The sequence below is a fragment of the Mytilus edulis genome, chromosome 4, assembly GCF_963676685.1.
Source record: "Mytilus edulis chromosome 4, xbMytEdul2.2, whole genome shotgun sequence".
Classification (NCBI taxonomy): Eukaryota; Metazoa; Mollusca; class Bivalvia; order Mytilida; family Mytilidae; genus Mytilus; species Mytilus edulis.
Genome location: NC_092347.1, coordinates 22,465,783 through 22,483,675, shown reverse-complemented (window position 1 = coordinate 22,483,675; position 17,893 = coordinate 22,465,783). Strand labels below are relative to the sequence as shown.

The 17,893-nt window shown below is 31.6% G+C and overlaps 1 protein-coding gene and 1 long non-coding RNA gene across 2 annotated transcripts in view; one reads left to right on the top strand and one right to left on the bottom strand.

Moving 5' to 3' along the window:
* LOC139521296 (uncharacterized) overlaps positions 1 to 16,209 on the top strand; it is a 29,768-nt gene extending 13,559 nt beyond the window's left edge. Inside the window, exons 10-14 of the mRNA XM_071314771.1 lie at positions 8,051 to 8,085; positions 12,174 to 13,226; positions 13,840 to 14,007; positions 14,944 to 15,151; positions 15,733 to 16,209. Of these exons, the coding sequence (XP_071170872.1) occupies positions 8,051 to 8,085; positions 12,174 to 13,226; positions 13,840 to 14,007; positions 14,944 to 15,151; positions 15,733 to 15,990 (1,722 nt within the window). The 3' untranslated portion in view covers positions 15,991 to 16,209. The remainder of the gene's footprint in view (positions 1 to 8,050; positions 8,086 to 12,173; positions 13,227 to 13,839; positions 14,008 to 14,943; positions 15,152 to 15,732) is intronic.
* LOC139519226 (uncharacterized) lies at positions 1,647 to 7,862 on the bottom strand. The gene is made up of 2 exons (XR_011663537.1): positions 7,812 to 7,862; positions 1,647 to 2,136 (listed from the first exon to the last, which is right to left on the bottom strand). It is a non-coding gene; the product is annotated as an uncharacterized lncRNA (long non-coding RNA).
* Positions 16,210 to 17,893: the final 1,684 nt, after the last annotated feature.

Sequence of the window (17,893 nt, the reverse complement as noted above, 5' to 3'; positions counted from 1 at the left end):
AACAAAATCAAAATATTTTCAAGCAGTCGCTGAACTACGAAAAATTAGATCAAGGACAATGGACAAATGACAACCAGGTGCTCCGGTTGAAATTGAATAATATGGGTTTCTGATACAAAACAAATGTAAAGACCTAAAAAAATCTATTGCACAATTTTGAAATTTGAGAAATTTGGGGAAAAAAATTTGAAAACTACTATACCATCCCCTTTTTTTTGCAATTAGTCCAAAACTGGACATTTTATTATACATAATTTACAACTAGTGTATTAGGGAGGTAATTCAGAACATACCTAACATTGTATGTTAAATGTTTCTGAATTACCTCCCTTACACTGCTTTTAAATTGTCTTAATTGTCCAGAAATACCTAGTTTTCCCCTTTTTTTGCCCCTAAATTCCATAACATTTTGAGCCATAACCCACCAAAGTCAATACTAACCATCCCTTCATGGTATGGAAACTTGCACAATTTCAGAGAGATTCATATACTTAAACACAAGTTATTGTTTGAAAACTACAAAAACGCTTATTTTGGGCCTAATTCCTAAACTATTGGGACCATAACCCCCAAAATCAATCCCAACCTTCCTTTAATGGTATTGAACCATCTGGTAAAAACTTTCAGAGATTCATTCACTTAAACTAAAGTTATTGTCTGGAAACTAAATATGTCTGAGGACGACGACATAGCATTATACGACACAAATTTTTTTTTGCAGTCGTATAAAAACCTCATATTTTTTCTCATCATACTTAGCTCCACAGAGAGCAGAAAGAAAACATGGCCTCTAGTCAATTAAATTGTCACTAAATGCATCCCACAATATTTGATACCTTATATTACAAAAGACAAATAAATGGAGACTGTGTTGATTATCCATGGGACACAGATGATACCCACTTGACAAGAGTTTGGTGGTACATGGAATAAGCATTGTGTATATATAAGTTTCATAACATTTGGTTGAGACAAACTAAAGTTGGAGAACCAAAACCAATATAAGGGCTTATGTAAGTTCAGATGAAGGTAAACTCGTATGCCCCTTCTGATGCAGCAAGGGAATAAAAATTACAACAGAAGTATTATGACAAAAAATTACATTGTTATGATTTTTTCTACAGAAAAATCCAAATATTCAGATAATTGTACATACATTTTGTACATGTACTGTTCCAAATACAGTTAAAGAATCATTGCAAAAAAGAAAAAAAATATGATGAACAAGATGAGACAAGTGATCATGGTTCAGGGATATATTTAAAAGTTGTACAGTCATATTTAAGGGAATATAAGTAAAATTAGTCTGCGGGTCAATGTTTCAAAAAAATTACAATTTTTATCTAACAAAATCTAATGAAGAGTGAATAATGAAAAGATCTATTGATTTTTTCATTTCAGGGCCTTTTATATCTTTTGTATCAGTTTTTCTCATTGATGAAGGCTGCATATTGTAACCTATACATTTGTAGTTGTTTACTTTTACAGCATAAGGTCTCTGGTCACTGTTGGGGAGTTGTCTCTTTGCCAGTCATACATGTACCACATTTTTTTATTTGTATATATTACCTCTGCTGACTAAAAGATCAGATGAAATATAATTTTATAATAAATTCTTTTAAAAATTGGTAAACAGAAATGAGAGCTTTCAATAAACTAGAATTTTATTTTCATTATAATAATAAAGAACATCAGACTTTCTTCCATGTTTTCACTTGTGGTTGATATGGATAAAATTTATAAAGTCCTTTCTTTAGAGTTGGTAGTTGCATTTGGTCAGTTTTACTCATAGGAGGATAATTCATAATTCTTGGAACAATAAATAGTCTTTTTCTGCCTTTTAGAATTTTTCTCCAAACAGCCTCCTTTAATCCTTGGTTAACAAGCACATTTTCTAATCCATGTTTGTGAGCCCTCTTCCAGGCGCTGGCTTTAAAAGTTTCGCCACCTTTATATTTTCTGAAGCGAACACTCTGATGATTGGTGGTATTTATGTTATTCTGTAACAGTCTACAACCATTTTGCACTTGTAAATTTGAAGACTGACATATGTTCCAACTATTTCTTAAATTTTGTTTTGTTCCTTCACTCGCTATTTGTTGTGTTGCTATAGAATGATAAGTGCACCTAAAAAACCTGTAAAAATAAAAAAATACTGTTAAAAGCATTTTTTACAAGCAATACAAATTACAAAATGTATATTAATATATACAGGAAAAAATAGTACAATGTCAATAAGAAATCAATCAAATTTCAAAAGTTGTACAGGGAATATCTAAACATCTATTGATAATGGTAACATTATTCAACAGTCAAACTTCTATCTAACTAATATCAAGTCAATATCTTCAAGCATGACAAAAAGAAATAACTAAAATTAATAGCCTAATTTATGTGCAAAAACATTAAAAATACAAAGAGTGCAGACGCTGAAAGGTCTGGCCTGCTTTACTGACTATTGATTTTATGTTGATAGTTCTATTAAAATAAGGATAAAAATTTACTACAAGTATCACACAAACTTAACATATGAGGTCAAGGTCATATAAACCAAACACCGGAAATACATGTACACATCACAATCGATCTTCATCTGTATGCATTCAAATTAGATCACATATTGATTAAGTTTCTAAGAATCAAATATAACCATGAAAACTTAACATTGACCAGTTAACCATGAAAATGAGGTCAAGGTCAGTTGATAACTGTAAGACCAACATATATATATAAGGGGCAATATGCGCAATTGTTTCTACATAGGCGGTAATGATAACGTTTTCTTCTGTTGCTCAGCCCATATCATAAACTTGTATATGTATGATGGCTTGTTTCGAAGCTGAGACATTTTTACATATGTGGTTAAATTTTCAGGGTACGAAGTGTGATTCATTTTTCCGTAAATTAGCAAACCCCGAGTATCCTTTTGCGATGTGGCTCCTCATGGTAAAAAATCCCATTTTTGACACAATAAGTTCTTTAAAAATTTAATACTTTGAACACATTTAATGGCTCCACAGTTTTTACACATTTATTCTGTGTTCCCTTACTTTCTAAATTAACACAAATGGTTCAGCTCAGTCATTTGTTTATCATAGAAATGTGTCAAATATCACTACACAGAGATTTTTTGTTTACACATGACTTTTGAGTTCCTCATTTCAAGGCGCATTAGGGATATTGTCCCATATGTAATGTTTTTTGTTTATTTTATTTATCAGAGGGTTTTATTATCATTGTATAATCAGATTACTTATTCTCATTATCAAGTAATTCATTACGTTCTATTTTTATCGCCTTCAATCAGATTGTACTGGTTAAATGTCAAATCAATCATGTTAATCAGTTGGTGCCAGTTGCTTTGTTTATACAGGTGCCTCGGTTGACCTTAGCTCTGGGGTCCTGTAATATAGCTCCTGTAGAATATTTCTTTGTTCAGAGTCATTTAACCATATTGTAAGTTACTAGAGTAGTATAAAAGAGAGAAATATTTGTAGAGATATAAGGGACGACATCAAAAGTTCAATGAAGGATAAAAAACTTAATTCACATAGTTTTTTCACTGACCCCCACACCCCCCCCCCCCTCTTAACTTAATTTGGGAAAAATTGATTGACCAATAGGGATATATATAAAATCGATTTTAGATTAACAAAACTTGCAGCAATGTTGACCCCCCACCCCCAAACTATTTGATTTAAGTTTTTTATCCTACATCGATCTTCTGATGTCGTCCCTAAGATATACAAGATACGATTTTGTGTACAAGAGGAGTGTACGTAGGAGATTAAGGATTATGTCACCGTATTGTTGAGCCTGCAGTCTAGATGTTGTAGACTTTTATTACTGCTACATGTTATTTGGATTTTGAATAATGCAACAATTTGAATCGACTTTGTGTTTATGTTAACTTGCAAGACTTCGTTCAGACTACACCAGGATCCATTTATTTATTTATGTGACCACGATTCCCTTAATCACGCTACCAGAGATATTTAGGGTAACCCTGTTAAAGAGTATACTTGGCATTTGTTGTCCGTGTACGAGTGAAACTTAGACACCCAACAACACAGCACAAACACAAGAATACACACTTGAGTTCAAATTGCATCACGGCAAACTAACCAACTAAATTTTTTTCGTCACATATACATCGCAATCATACCATACATGTACATCAAATATAGTCCTGAAAGTTGACCTATTGCTTATAATTCAGGAAAATCAGACCAAAACATAAAAAACTTAACACTAACAATGATTATGAACTGTAAAAATTAAGTCAAGGTCAAATAAAACCTGAAAGACTGACATGTACATGTACATCCTAAAATATTTCCATACAACATTGTACAACAGATGTATAGAAAAACCACCACAAAAACTTAACACAAGGACCTTGCAATGTAACTACATACTAAATATAGTTTTCCTATTATCCATTGTGCTGGTAGTCATTTTGGCTAATTCTTTGTGTAAATTTAATATGAGGATGAAGTCCCCAATTATGGTAGAATTTTTTTTTTAAATCGGGAAAATTTCATGCTAAGTTTCATCCAAATCTATTCAGTAGTTTCAGAGGAGAAGATGTTTGAAAAATTGTTACCGACGACAACGGACGCCAAGTGATGAGAAAAGCTCACATTTCCTTTTAGGAAAGGTGAGCTAAAAACTGCAAAATTTCCTTAAAATTACCAATTAAGGGGCAGCAACCTAGCAACGTGTCGTCCGATCCATCTGAATATTTCAGGGCAGATAGATTTTGACCTGATAAACAATTCAACCACAGTCAGATTTGATCTTAATGCTTTGGTTTTTGACATTTTACACCTATGTTCTACTTTTAGCCGTGGCAGCCATGGATACGGATTTAAAGAGGTCGACTCATTCACTTGCAAGTGAATAACTAATTATATTAATGTTTCTTAGCGTAATTTGACAAAATTGAACCTTTTTGGCTGCAAATAGCGAATTGTTATTTCACTATATCACTTTCATTGTTGATTGAACAGAAAAAAATCAAACTTTAGATTTTTTATATATCTTGTAGCTAGTGCCCCTTTAAAAGAAGCAAAAAGTTCATTTTTTTCAATTTTACTAATGAAAAGATATTATCTAAACCTATGTGTTTAAATTTTAGTATAACTACAAAATCACAATTTATAACAAAATTTCTAATTTGCTACTTAAAGTGGTTTAAAAATCACTCATTAAGTATAAGTCCCCTGACTGTTAAATAAACATGTTTAGTAATCGTCATTTTATTAGAGAACCTGGGAGAACTTTAGGCAAACAGGAACAGGTTAACACTTTTCTGTTGCACCCATAATTAGAGGGAAATTAAAGACAAATTATAAAATCAAAGCCTTAAAGGCTGTAAAAGCAATTGCTGCCATGTTAATGTTTGGAGACTTTTATTTTTCATCCACATATATACAAGAATTAAACCTGACATGAGTGTTGTCTAGTTAAAAGTAAGAAGGTTTTAACTTTATATAAATAAAAGACTTTAGCAGAAAGTCATTTTTAATATGTTTTATATTTCACAAGGAGACAACACGTTTACCAGGCTAAAGTTGGGGTCAAATATACATGTGCTGAAACATATAACTCAAAAAGAAATCATCATGGATTATCCCCTGGTAGTGTTTGTAACTTCCTTGGCAATAATTTCCTTTATTGATTTAATTTTAACAATTTTCATTATTAATTTATATTTAACCATTAACACAAATGATTAAGTTAAAACATTTCAACTTTCCAGACGCAAATGTTAAAAAACGGGAAAGAAATAAAATATCTTACAAGACATAAACATGTAAAGAATAAATGTATATTTCAGCTTAATAAAAATATTTTCATAATGTTACTTTGTCATCATTTTTAAAACTAAGTTCCAAACATTATTGCTCAGTTGATATGTGTCCTTCTGATGCGGTACGAGCACATGCACTTGTTTCTATCCATAGGAAGGTCGATTATCCATATAAATAGTTTTATATGGATAGTCGACCTTCCTATGGATAGAAACAAGTGCATGTGGGTACGAGATAACTACAATTCTCATGCAATCCCGAAAAGGGGGGTCATCACAGACAAACATGACATTAAATCGTTATCACTGAACTAGTATATATATTGTATAGGGGCCAGCTGAAGGACGCCTCCGGGTGCGGGAATTTTTCGCTGCATTGAAGACCTGTTGGTGACCTTAATTCTGCTGTTGTATGTTTTTCTATGGTCGGGTTGTTGTCTCTTTGACAAATTCCCCATTTCCATTCTCAATTTTATTATACGAAGAAGAACAAACAGCTCTACGTTGCTTTGATATTTATCAATTTTCAGGAAACATTGCGAAACATGATCTTCAATATTTCGAAAACATGTGAAATAAAATTGCTAACACGGTGGACCGTCGAGTGTCAACAAACGTAGTAGACTTGTTCACTGAAAAGACGAGGATAATGGTTTCATCTGACATTTGTTATGCAAACCCAGTTTTGATCATGATATTTAAAAAGACGTACTTTTTTTCAATCTATGTATTAATAAACTAGAAAATTCCAAATTGTAAATATCTCTTCATCTGGACCGACTTGGCATCTACTACGTTTGGACGGGTCCATTTCATTAGTAAGGTGGTCGATAAATATTACGGAGTTTTGACAGAAAAAGAAAACGAACTTATTGTTATGTGTTTTCAACAAGGGTTTCGTTCCGCTAAATTATTTGCGCAAATAAAGTTTGTCTATTTTTAGATTACAGGTAATAATTTGACACTACGCATTAACCTGTGTAGTGATTTTGATTTTACGATAAATGTATGAATGAACGATAATTTTATGAATGAACAAGAGCACCTGACCTCTTAAAGAAACACAAATTAAACATAAAAACCGTATTTATTAGGAGATAATTCAGTTAAATTTTCAATACTAAATCAACAACTGAAATGAATCCATATTTTTGTTGAAACATCGTACGAACGGCGGAAAACGGAATCGCATTTATAAAAATGTACTTTTTTTCACTCGGACTTCTATGTTATTTGATAGTCAAACGGTTGACCCTTTAAATACAAAAATACATCTACAAGAACATATTCTGAAACTTCTTAAATCCACTAACTTTTTTTTAAAGTTTCAAGCTATGTATTGCATTAGAAAACATACATAGGTGTTAAAGAATGACTGACAAGGAGCCTGTTTAACAAAATACTATGGCTTGATCTGGGCGGAGTCTCTGTTCTGGGTCACAAAGATGGCCATACGCGACGGCATAAAAGCAATTGCTTTAAAAATGTATATGAACTTTTTTTTGAAGTATTTACAAACAATGAAAATGAGCTATAGCTAGGTCAAAGATAATGGAGTCAGGACATATGACAAACAGAAACTTCTTGTCGATAGGTCAAAGGGGGCAGATTTCGAAATCGAGATAAGGTCTATGGTACCAGATATTATTTCAATATTTGTTACTTGAAGTCTTTGTATATACAAGATTTGTCATGTCAGGTTTTTTTTTAAAGCTTCCTGTATAGTACAGATTTTGCTTATTGTTGAAAGTCATACAGTGAATGATAGTTGCTTATGATAACTTTATTTGATCTGTCAGAGATGGAAAGTTGTAAAATTATTTTTTACCTAACAAACTTGTGCCTGTGTTTTTTTTTACTGACATTGTTATTATATAAATCTTTGGTATATCAGATCAAGAATGTTCTCTCTGAGAAATATGTGAATATAGTATGTCATAATTTCTCTGTTGATTCATTTATGAATTCTAAAATCAGCAAATTATTATATGATCACCTTGAAAGTTTTGGAATAAAACTTGAAAACATGTTGAAGAAATGCACTTCCGGTGAAATTATTCCGCTACTTTCATTTTCGAAATCTAAATTTTAAATATTTTCTGAATAAAGATTTTTTTAACAAAATAAAATAAATCAGAACTCACTTATTTCATAAGTAACTAAATCAAATATTTATCTACGAACTCAACAATTTCGCAAAACCTTTGTACTATTTTAATACGCGTTTTCATATAACCCGGAAACTGTAGCAAGGCTGTCTCCTGGAAAAAGTAAACAATATTTTTTTTTGTAACCTGGTAATGTGAGGAATGACAGACTCTATTCAGAATACATTAATAGTAATCATCTTATCTTAAACGAACAATATAATCTTTAGCTTTATATTCAAATTGCCATTAAAAACGTCGACCAGTATGTCGATAAAAAAAATATATATCCAATCCAGTTGTTACTTAAAAAAAAAAGTTTTTTTTATGGCTTTGTCAAGTTTTGAGGCAACGCTGATGTCTTCATGATGCCCAAACTCCAGCTGAAAATTTCCAGTTGTGACGTGACAACTCTATATCACGAATCCATGACAAATTGCCCCACTGGCAAATCGCCCCACACCTTTTATCGCCCCACTTTTTTTCCATTAAGATGGACGAGTTGGCAGGAGTAACATTAATGGGATTTAACACATTTCACAAGTGGGGCGATTTGGTAAATCAGTTTTGGGCAGTTTTTTTTTAAAGCAGGGCGAGTTAGTGAAAAAGTGGGGCGATTAGGTGTGGGGCGATTTGCCAGTGGGGCGATTTGTCCTGCTTTCCTCTATCACATATGTAAACTAACTAACTAATTTTATTCAGAATAACATCCAGTACAAAAGGATCATTGCTGAAACACATGAAAACATATCAAAACATATATAAAACAAAACAACAATAAACATAACAGCCAACAATTTTGACACTTATAACAAGCAATAGACAAAACTCACACTCAATATTATGCAATTATTCCCACTGATGAATGTCTAATCAAAATACATTTGTCTAAATATATAAGAAATCTGGTGAGAACATCAGTCTCCGAACAGTTCATTACATGTTTAAATTTATCAAAATTATCTAAATCACAAAAACAAGGTATAATATTAACAATGTCATCATAAAACTTTTCCCTCTCGTCTTGATAGAGGTTGCATTCACATATAAAATGAAGCTCATCTTCAATTTTGTTATCAATACAATGTTTACATATTCTTTGATCCAAAGGTGTATTATTATATCTGCCTTTTTCAATGTGTAAATTGTGGTTAGAAATTCTTAATTAACATAATTGTCTAATATATTGTTTTGAGATATTTAACTTTGTATAAGTCTCAGGTTTATATTCCCATTTTTAACTTGGAATATGTGTGTGGTTTGTTTGATGTTCAGATGTATCCTACAACCCTGCTCCTTATCAAACAGTATTATAGTCCAAATATTTATGACATCTTGAAAGGCTATTATATTTTTTTCTTTGACGCCTTACATCGTCGCAGGAAGGCGTCAAAGCAAAAATTTAAAATAGCCTTCCAAGACGTCATAATTATTTGGACTACTGGTCAGTATTACTAAATTCATTTTTATATGACCACTAAAAATTTATTTGGGTTGGTATAATGCTATGATGTTGTCATCAGCGTCTTTTGCATTGTTGTCTGAAGACACATTTGGTTTCCGGGCAATAACTTAAGTTTAAATGAATGGATCTCTGAAATTTTTAAAGAACAGGGTTGGCAAAGTATTACCCACCCGGGAATTCCCGGGTGGGAAAACCCGGGTTTTCCCGGGCTGGGCAATACTCCCAGAAATGGGTAATAGTGGGCATTACTGGGCAATATGATTTTTTAAGCTTATTTTAACACAAAATAGTAAAGACTTGTTATAGTTTCATAGTACATATGTATAACAGCTAAATATATACTTTTTATACAGATAACCATTGATCATTTCTAGAAAATTCAATTTCATTCTCTTCTCTATTAATTTTATATGTAGGCAGAATACAAGATTTGCACACTGTAAGATATCTTTTAATTACCAAGTATTGTTTCAATAGTCCAAACTTTGAAAAAATGCATTTTATTGCAGTGTTAAAGTGAATTGTTAATTTTAATTGTTATACATTCATATTGCTAAATAAACACCCTACAGGGTCATGCCATTAACACTTATAAAATTGAAAGGACTGATTATTGTTACATAAACAAATCTATGTTCTAATCTGAATAATTACTTATTAATTAGTGACAGTACATATATACATTATCTAAATGTGATGTTTCTTTAATACATGTAATTGTTAATTCTTAATAGGAGCTATATTCATTTGAAAAAAAATGATTTATTTGCTTTCTATTTACAGTTTGCCAATCTAGACAAATGCTAAACAAACAAAATAGGGTATAAATATCTTATTAAATGTATTGCATTCGTGTTTATCACTGAATCCTCTTTAAAATTCAGACAAATATTTTATATCACCCAGTATTGCCCAGTATTACCCACTAAAACCCAGTAAAACCCGGGTTTTCCCAGTATTTCCCACTGGGCTGGGCAATACTCATAAAACCCAGGTTTTTGCCAACCCTGTTAAAGAAGGTTCAATACCTCAAAAGGAAGGTTGGCATTTAATATGGGGATGATGGTGCTAACCATTTAGAAATATGGGCATTTTTCTAGTTTCAGGATAATTACTTGTGTATAAGTATTTTGATTGCTCTGAAATTTTACCACAATGTTAAATACCACCAGTAGAAGGTTGGGATTCATTTAAGGTTTATGGTGCCAATGGTTTAGAACTAAGGGCCAAACATAAGCATTTTTGTAGTTTCAGGACAATAACTTGTGTGTAAGTGTTGTACCACAAGGTTCCATATCACACAGGAAAGGTTGAGATTGAGTTTTAGGGAAATTACCCCAAACATGCAGGAGTTTGGGGCAAAAAAGGGCTACAACCAAGCATTTTTCTAGTTTTCAGACATTAATTTGTGTGTATGGATCTCTTTTTACTTAATTGTACTCAATGGTTTCATACAATGTATACTTCAAAGGAGAGGCTTGGATTGAGTTTGGGGGTAATTTTTTGAAAAGTTTCAAGAAGAAACCGTCAATTGCACAGTATATATATATATTGCACATTAATAGATTTGTAAGATCCTTGACCACATTTATTTTGTGTATTATATTATGTCAAAAATGTGATCACAATCAAAATTCAGACAGTATCAAGCTTGAATATTGTGTCCAAATTTGCCCCAACTTGCCCGTACCTTACAAAAAAAAAGAAGAAAAAAAGGGTATACTGATATTAGGTGCTGAATCTTTGAATTCCTATTTGACTAGACATGCTAGAAGCATATTGACCAGATATGCTGATTAAACTTTTTCTATAGGTGCCGAATCTACCAGGGTTGATTTGACTTTGATAATTTTTTTTGTACAGTAATACACTAGTGAATATGTAAGTTCCCTCCATGAGCTTTGCTATGGGAGTACTGCTTTAGCTAAGTTGATAGAGCAGTGCAACTTATTCAATATTGAGCAGGGTCCTTGGTACAATAATAAATTTCTTGTGAGGTTTTTATTGTTGCGAAAAATGCGACAGAGTTGTAAACACAATAATTTAAACTTGCATTTTGAAATATTACATATAAATTTAACAGGATTTTTCTCCAAATCCTAAATGTTTTTAAAAATGAAAAACTTATATAAAAAGTGTCCAAATTTATACTCTTTCCAACGTTTGATGTCGTTTTGACAATCCCCATTTCCATTCTCAATTTTATTTTGGTTTCAAATTTGGAACCCATTGAATTTGAATTGACAAACCAGACATCCTGAAAAACAATTTAGGTAACAAACATATACATGTACACTGTGATATATCCCTAGAAATTTTAAACACAGTTAGCCCAGTCAAATACTGTTAAACATTTTTTTTATTTTGCTGGTTATATCAACATGTGAATGCTGTGCCGTGAAATGGGATCCATACAATTAGATGTTGATAACAGCACAATTAAACATAGAGAAGACTCAACTGACAGCAGTTCAATTTATTAGTGGGGGCTACAAATCCAACATAGTGGTGTTGTGCAGATGCTAAGTAAACTTGGATAACCTCTATTGCTCAGGAGATCATTGGGAGATGAGAAACAAAAAATTTAAACCAAACTTTATCATTCTATAAGTCATCTCATTTTCTGGAATTCCTGGTGTGAATTTTATGAAAATTGAGACATGTTAGTTTTCCAGCTATGGTGTGATTTAATTGACTTGATATCTCAATGTTTTCCTTGTTAATTATATGTTTGTTGTTGTTGTAGAAAGATGGCAGAGATGTCTGACGGCTGTTGTTGCATTAGAAAAAGAAGAATGAGAGTTGGTCCTACAGAGGAGGGTTTACCAGAACTTATAGAAGTCAGACCTCATAGACACATAAGAATTAAACATATCAATCCAAGACCTAGGGAAGAACTTCTTCAGACAGAATTGAAAGTCTACCTTGATAATTTAAAAATAGCATTAACAACACCAAGAGTCGTAACTGTTCCAAGATTAAATGCTAATAGGAATATTGATATGTCAAAAGATGGGAATAGTAGAAGGTTTCAAACAAATAATCATACTGAACAGTTACCAAATATGGCAACCCATTCTAATAATAATAGTAATGGTACCTGTATATCAAATGAATTAACTATGAACAATGTCAATGTAAAGCATGAAGAACTGACACCTGGAAAGAGACCATTAAGTAATAAAGAAAATTCAGATCTCCATTCTGAGTCACGAGCATCAGTTCTATCTACTGGAGAGAGAAGTGTTATGTCTTCTGCAGGTGTTCATGTTTCCATGGATCCCATGAACAAACAAAAAGTAGAGAAACCATCAACGGCACATAGTGTGATTGCTGAAACTGATGAACCGTTAAGTTCAAGGTCAAGCCATAGTATAGCTATGCATAATGGATTACCTCCGTCACTTTATAGCCCTCGTCGTCAAAGTAGCCATAGTGTTCATAAAGACAAATCTACTGCTAATATTCCTAAATCCTTCATGTCTCCAAGAAAATCAATTGTCTCAAGAACTCACGAGGAGCATATAAATTATAATGTTGCTAAACCAGTGAAAGACAAGGAATTAGTTATATTTTTCATTCATGGAGTTGGTGGATCATCAGATATATGGAATGCACAGCTTAATTATTTTGAAAAGTTAAACTGTGAAATAATATCTTTTGATTTAATAGGTCATGGTCTTAGTGATGCTCCTGATAAAAAGTCGGCTTATACGTTTGATCAGATTCTCGTTGACATTACTGAAATCTTTGATAAATTCTGTAAGAGGAGGAATGTAGTTGTTGCACATTCATATGGGTGAGTATTTAAAAAAAACCAAGTACATATAAGCACATCTAGGTAGTCAGTGTTAAAGATTAGTTTGTCACAATTTTGAAAACTTAGTTGTAAAATTAAAACATGCACAGTATAACTACATGTACCAATAGTTTGGTAGCTCACAAGAGGAAAAAAATATATGTATTTTCAAATAATTTAGAAAGCATTGTTAAACTACTGATGGGGTATGAAATCTTCAGTTATTTTTATCAGTAAATTAATGTAAAATTTCTAAGGAATACATGTACATTAACGCTGAATGAGTTAGTTAATAAATTACCTTTGTACATGTACCTGTATTGTTTGAATGAATATTAGAATGTATATATTTTGTAAAAATTGGTAATCAAAACATGAACAGATTTTTGACACAAAAATGTTTGATAATTAACATTTTATTCTTTTGCCTTTATAACAATGTTAATAAAGTGTTTTAGATTCGATTTAAACAGTATAAATTCCTGTTTTAGTGATGCCATATACTGGTATGCTAATTCATGTACTCCTACTCTTGTTGTACATGTTGTACAAAGCAATGTTTATATTTTTGTCATGCCTGTATGATTATGTGCATTAATATTTTTTTTTGTAGTTGTGCATTTGCATCAGTGATTGCAAGAGAAAGAAGGAAATGGGTATCCAAGTTAGTTCTTGTTAGTGGTGGAGGACCAACTCCATTAGCTCCTCAGCCTGGTGTCTTCTCTTTGCCTTTATGCTTACTTGCCTGTTGTAGACCCTGCCTAAATAGGGGATTTCAAAGGTAAAAAAAAACAGTGAAAAAGTATATCACAACTGCAATTTTTCTACAACATGCATATGTAAAAGACAGAATTAACACAAATTGACATACATCAGGCTAATATTCCAAATTAATTACAGGCGCAAAATTTATAAGATATAAGGTATGAAGTCATTTTTTTTTATAAAAATCACAAACATCTTTTTATGCTACACAGCTACTTTTTGCATAGGTACTATTTCAGTACCAAAAATCTACTTTTAATGTTCAGTACTATTTTGTTACTTAAAAGTAATGGTAATATTTAGGTACCTTTATTTTACAGTACTTGATTTGTACTTGAAATTTATGTACCACAGATTTTTGGTTACACTGTCACATTTGCAGCATTTTGAAAGTTTGTCTATTTTAATCTCTTATAGTTATGATGTTCAAACATGGAATACTGTGATCATTGTTGGTACTATTTCTGTACCAGTATTTTAAGTACAAATCAAGTACTGTAAAATACAGGTACCTAAATATTACAATAATTTTAAATTAAGAAAAAGTACTTAATATTAAAAGTAAATTTCCAGTACTACAGATTTCAAGTACAGAAATAGTACCTATGCAAAAGTAGCAGTGTAGGGTTTTATTTAAAAAAAAAATATATAAGTGTAGTGTGTTTTGATATGCTGCATGTATTTCTAACTCTATTTATATAGGCCCTCTAATAAAAAATTCTATTTGCATGGTCTTTCTTAAATTTGCAAAAGAAAGCCACAATTTACCTAAAGTCTCGAAATGAATTTTCCATTTTATGATCCCATTTCTCAGTTAATGTACATATTTTTAGATTGGTACTTCATTTGTGCATGTCTTGCTAAGGAACTTTAAAATGCATTTGCTTAATATCCTTGAACTGTTTTAAACAGAACTGTAATGACAAATACCAGTTATTTTTTTTCTTTTTAGAGGTGCATTTCATCCAAGCTTTAAAAAATCCTCTGACAGAGAGAAAGCCTTTGATGTGCCCACCTATGTGTTAAGTTATGTAATGAATGGACAACACTGGCCAGATGGGGATGATTTATACCATAGCTGGATTAATGTTCCAACATTACTGGTGTATGGACAACAAGATGGACTGGTTGATAAAGAAGAGGAGGAAGAAATGACAAAGGTAACCAGCTTTTTTTTTTTAGATTTTTAGAGCACAAACATAGGATTATCAAAAATGTAAAGCAAATTCTCTTCACATCATTCTGAAATCAACTCACCCAGTAAACATTGTTTCTTTATTTAGGTAGTAGGGTCTTTTTGACATGGGAGCCTCTAAAGTGCTGTTGTATGTACAATTGACAACTTTTTGTGATTCAAAATGTGGGAGATAACTCTGTATAGAATTGTGTAAATAATCTCATAAAATTGAGAAAGGAAATGGGGAATGTGTCAAAGCAACAACAACCCGACCATAGAGCAGACAACAGCCGAAGGCCACCAATGGGTCTTCAATGTAGTTCTTTAATCAGATATTTTTTCAACAGATAATTAATTTATTTTTATTCTCAAAGTATCTTGAAAATTTATGTGAGGGGAGACAATTTGCTAGAAAATAGCTATTCTAAAAATAAAAGTAGAATTTTAAGGTAAAGCTATGAGACAGCGACCCAACAAACACAAGTTAAGTAAAACTATTTAAAAAAATCTTTATCTAATGAATTTTATTATAAATAATGTTTTTTTTTCTCAATTTTATTTCAGACAATATATGGCTCTCACTTAGAGGTTGTAGAAGATGCAGGACATATGGTTATGATGGAAGCTCCTGGCAAGTTTAACCAGCTTCTATATAACTTCATCACAGATCAGCCATTATCAACCTCAGCTATAGAACCTGATACACACAGAATAGATACAGAAGATGATAGACACATGGCTAGAAGTCAAGTCTCACTTCATTCTATACGATCATCTAAATCTATGCCTCATGGATTATTATCAAGTTCTCTTAATTTATAGTGATATTTTATTGTTTACACTTACTTTTATATCAAGTTTTTACAGTGATAAGGTGACACAGGGATGCACATTTCCCCTAACCTGCCTTTTTTGTAACTATTTCCCACTTCTTACTTTTTCTTAAAATTTTACTTATTTTTTCACCATATTTCCCACACCCCCTCTCAGTTTTAATCCCTATATCCTACTTCCCCACTTTTTTAATCCCTATATCCTACATTCCACTTACATTTCACCATTTATCCTACACAGCACTTATTTTTACCCTTTATATCCCACATTCCCACTCATCTTTACTCCTGATATCCCACATCCCTACCTATTTTTACTTCCTATATTATACATTCACACTATTTTTAACTCCTTTATATGTATTCTACATTCCAAAAGCATTTCATCCATATCTTCAGGTTATTGGTTGTATCATAACATAAATGAAAAAGTTTTCTTGAGTAAAACTGCTGTTCCAATTTTGTTTACTGGTTGTAATTACAATGTATATTTTATTTTTTCGGATCAAGTATATTTTTTGTTTGTTTCTATGTTTTCTATCTGTTTTATGACGTGTATGTTCGCTTTAAGGAAATTATCTTCCCTTTAAACTCAGGGATTTGGAAACTCCTTTGGAAATTCCTTCTGTCCGTTTGTCTTTCCATAGTTGCATCCTACATTGTTACATTATTTTATTTTAGATTTTAATGGTTAAAGAATTATAGCTTTCTAACAACCAAAAAAAAGTTTCTCCGTTGTGAAATATAGGCTAAATGATTCATAAGTGAGTTATGAAATAATATTTAGGATTTGTATGTAAAAACTAGTATTGCTTTTGTTGCTTGTAGTATAAAAATGGTATTCACCTAGCATGCCTAGTGCCTTATATTGTTATTGTGATGCCACCTTTATTAAAACTTTAATACCAAATATCAGCAGATATTATACAATTATTTTTAGATTGTGTAATTAATCATATCTATGAAAACACTTTTTATATCCATGGTATTTAAGTAATAAAAAATAGGTGATTGTGATTCATAAGCAAAAGTCTGTTATCTCCCGTTATGGACAAGATTTATAAAAATGATATGAAATTTTTTTATATTGACATGCTATTTAAATGTATATTCTAGTTTAATTGGCAGCACTTGTTGGTTCACATGGTAAATTTACTTAATATTCATTTAAGGCCATCTTCCTTCTAAAAATCACTTGAGCCATTTTTGTCATTTTTATGAATTTTCACTGTTTAATGAAATATTTTATTCACTATTAAAAGCAATATGCCTGTCAACTATGAGGTAGTGAGTTTAAATCCTGCACATGGCAATTGTAAATTTTCCTACTGATGTATGTGGTTTTCTACAGGCACTCAGACTTCCGCCAACAATAAAACTGACCGCTATGAGATATCCATTAGTGCAGAAAGTGGTGTAAAACACCAATCAACCAATCATTGATCACATTTTTATTTAATTTTTTATGTATTCATCATCTATTAAATCAAACATATCACCCACCTAGAGTTTGTGATGTCCACCTAACTCCCATGTCTTTCAAAACACCAAACATTCCTTCCATTGTTTAGATACAGTGGATTCTTTTATTTTAGTGGTACCAATTTTTGTGGATAAAGGAAAACTTGCATGTTCTTGGACATTTAATTTCATGGTTTTGCCAAAATTTGCATACAAGCCTATAGGAAATTTGTCATTTACTGAATATTGAATTTTGTTGTTCACCTATACCCACGAAATCCACGAAAAATTGGTATCCAACAAATATTAATGAATCCACAGTATGTTATTATGTTGATAGAGACATTTAAATTTGTACACCAAATTGTTTATTTTTGATAATGTCTTTGTACACCCTTTAGAGTTTGTTAATTGTTGAATATTAATAAAAT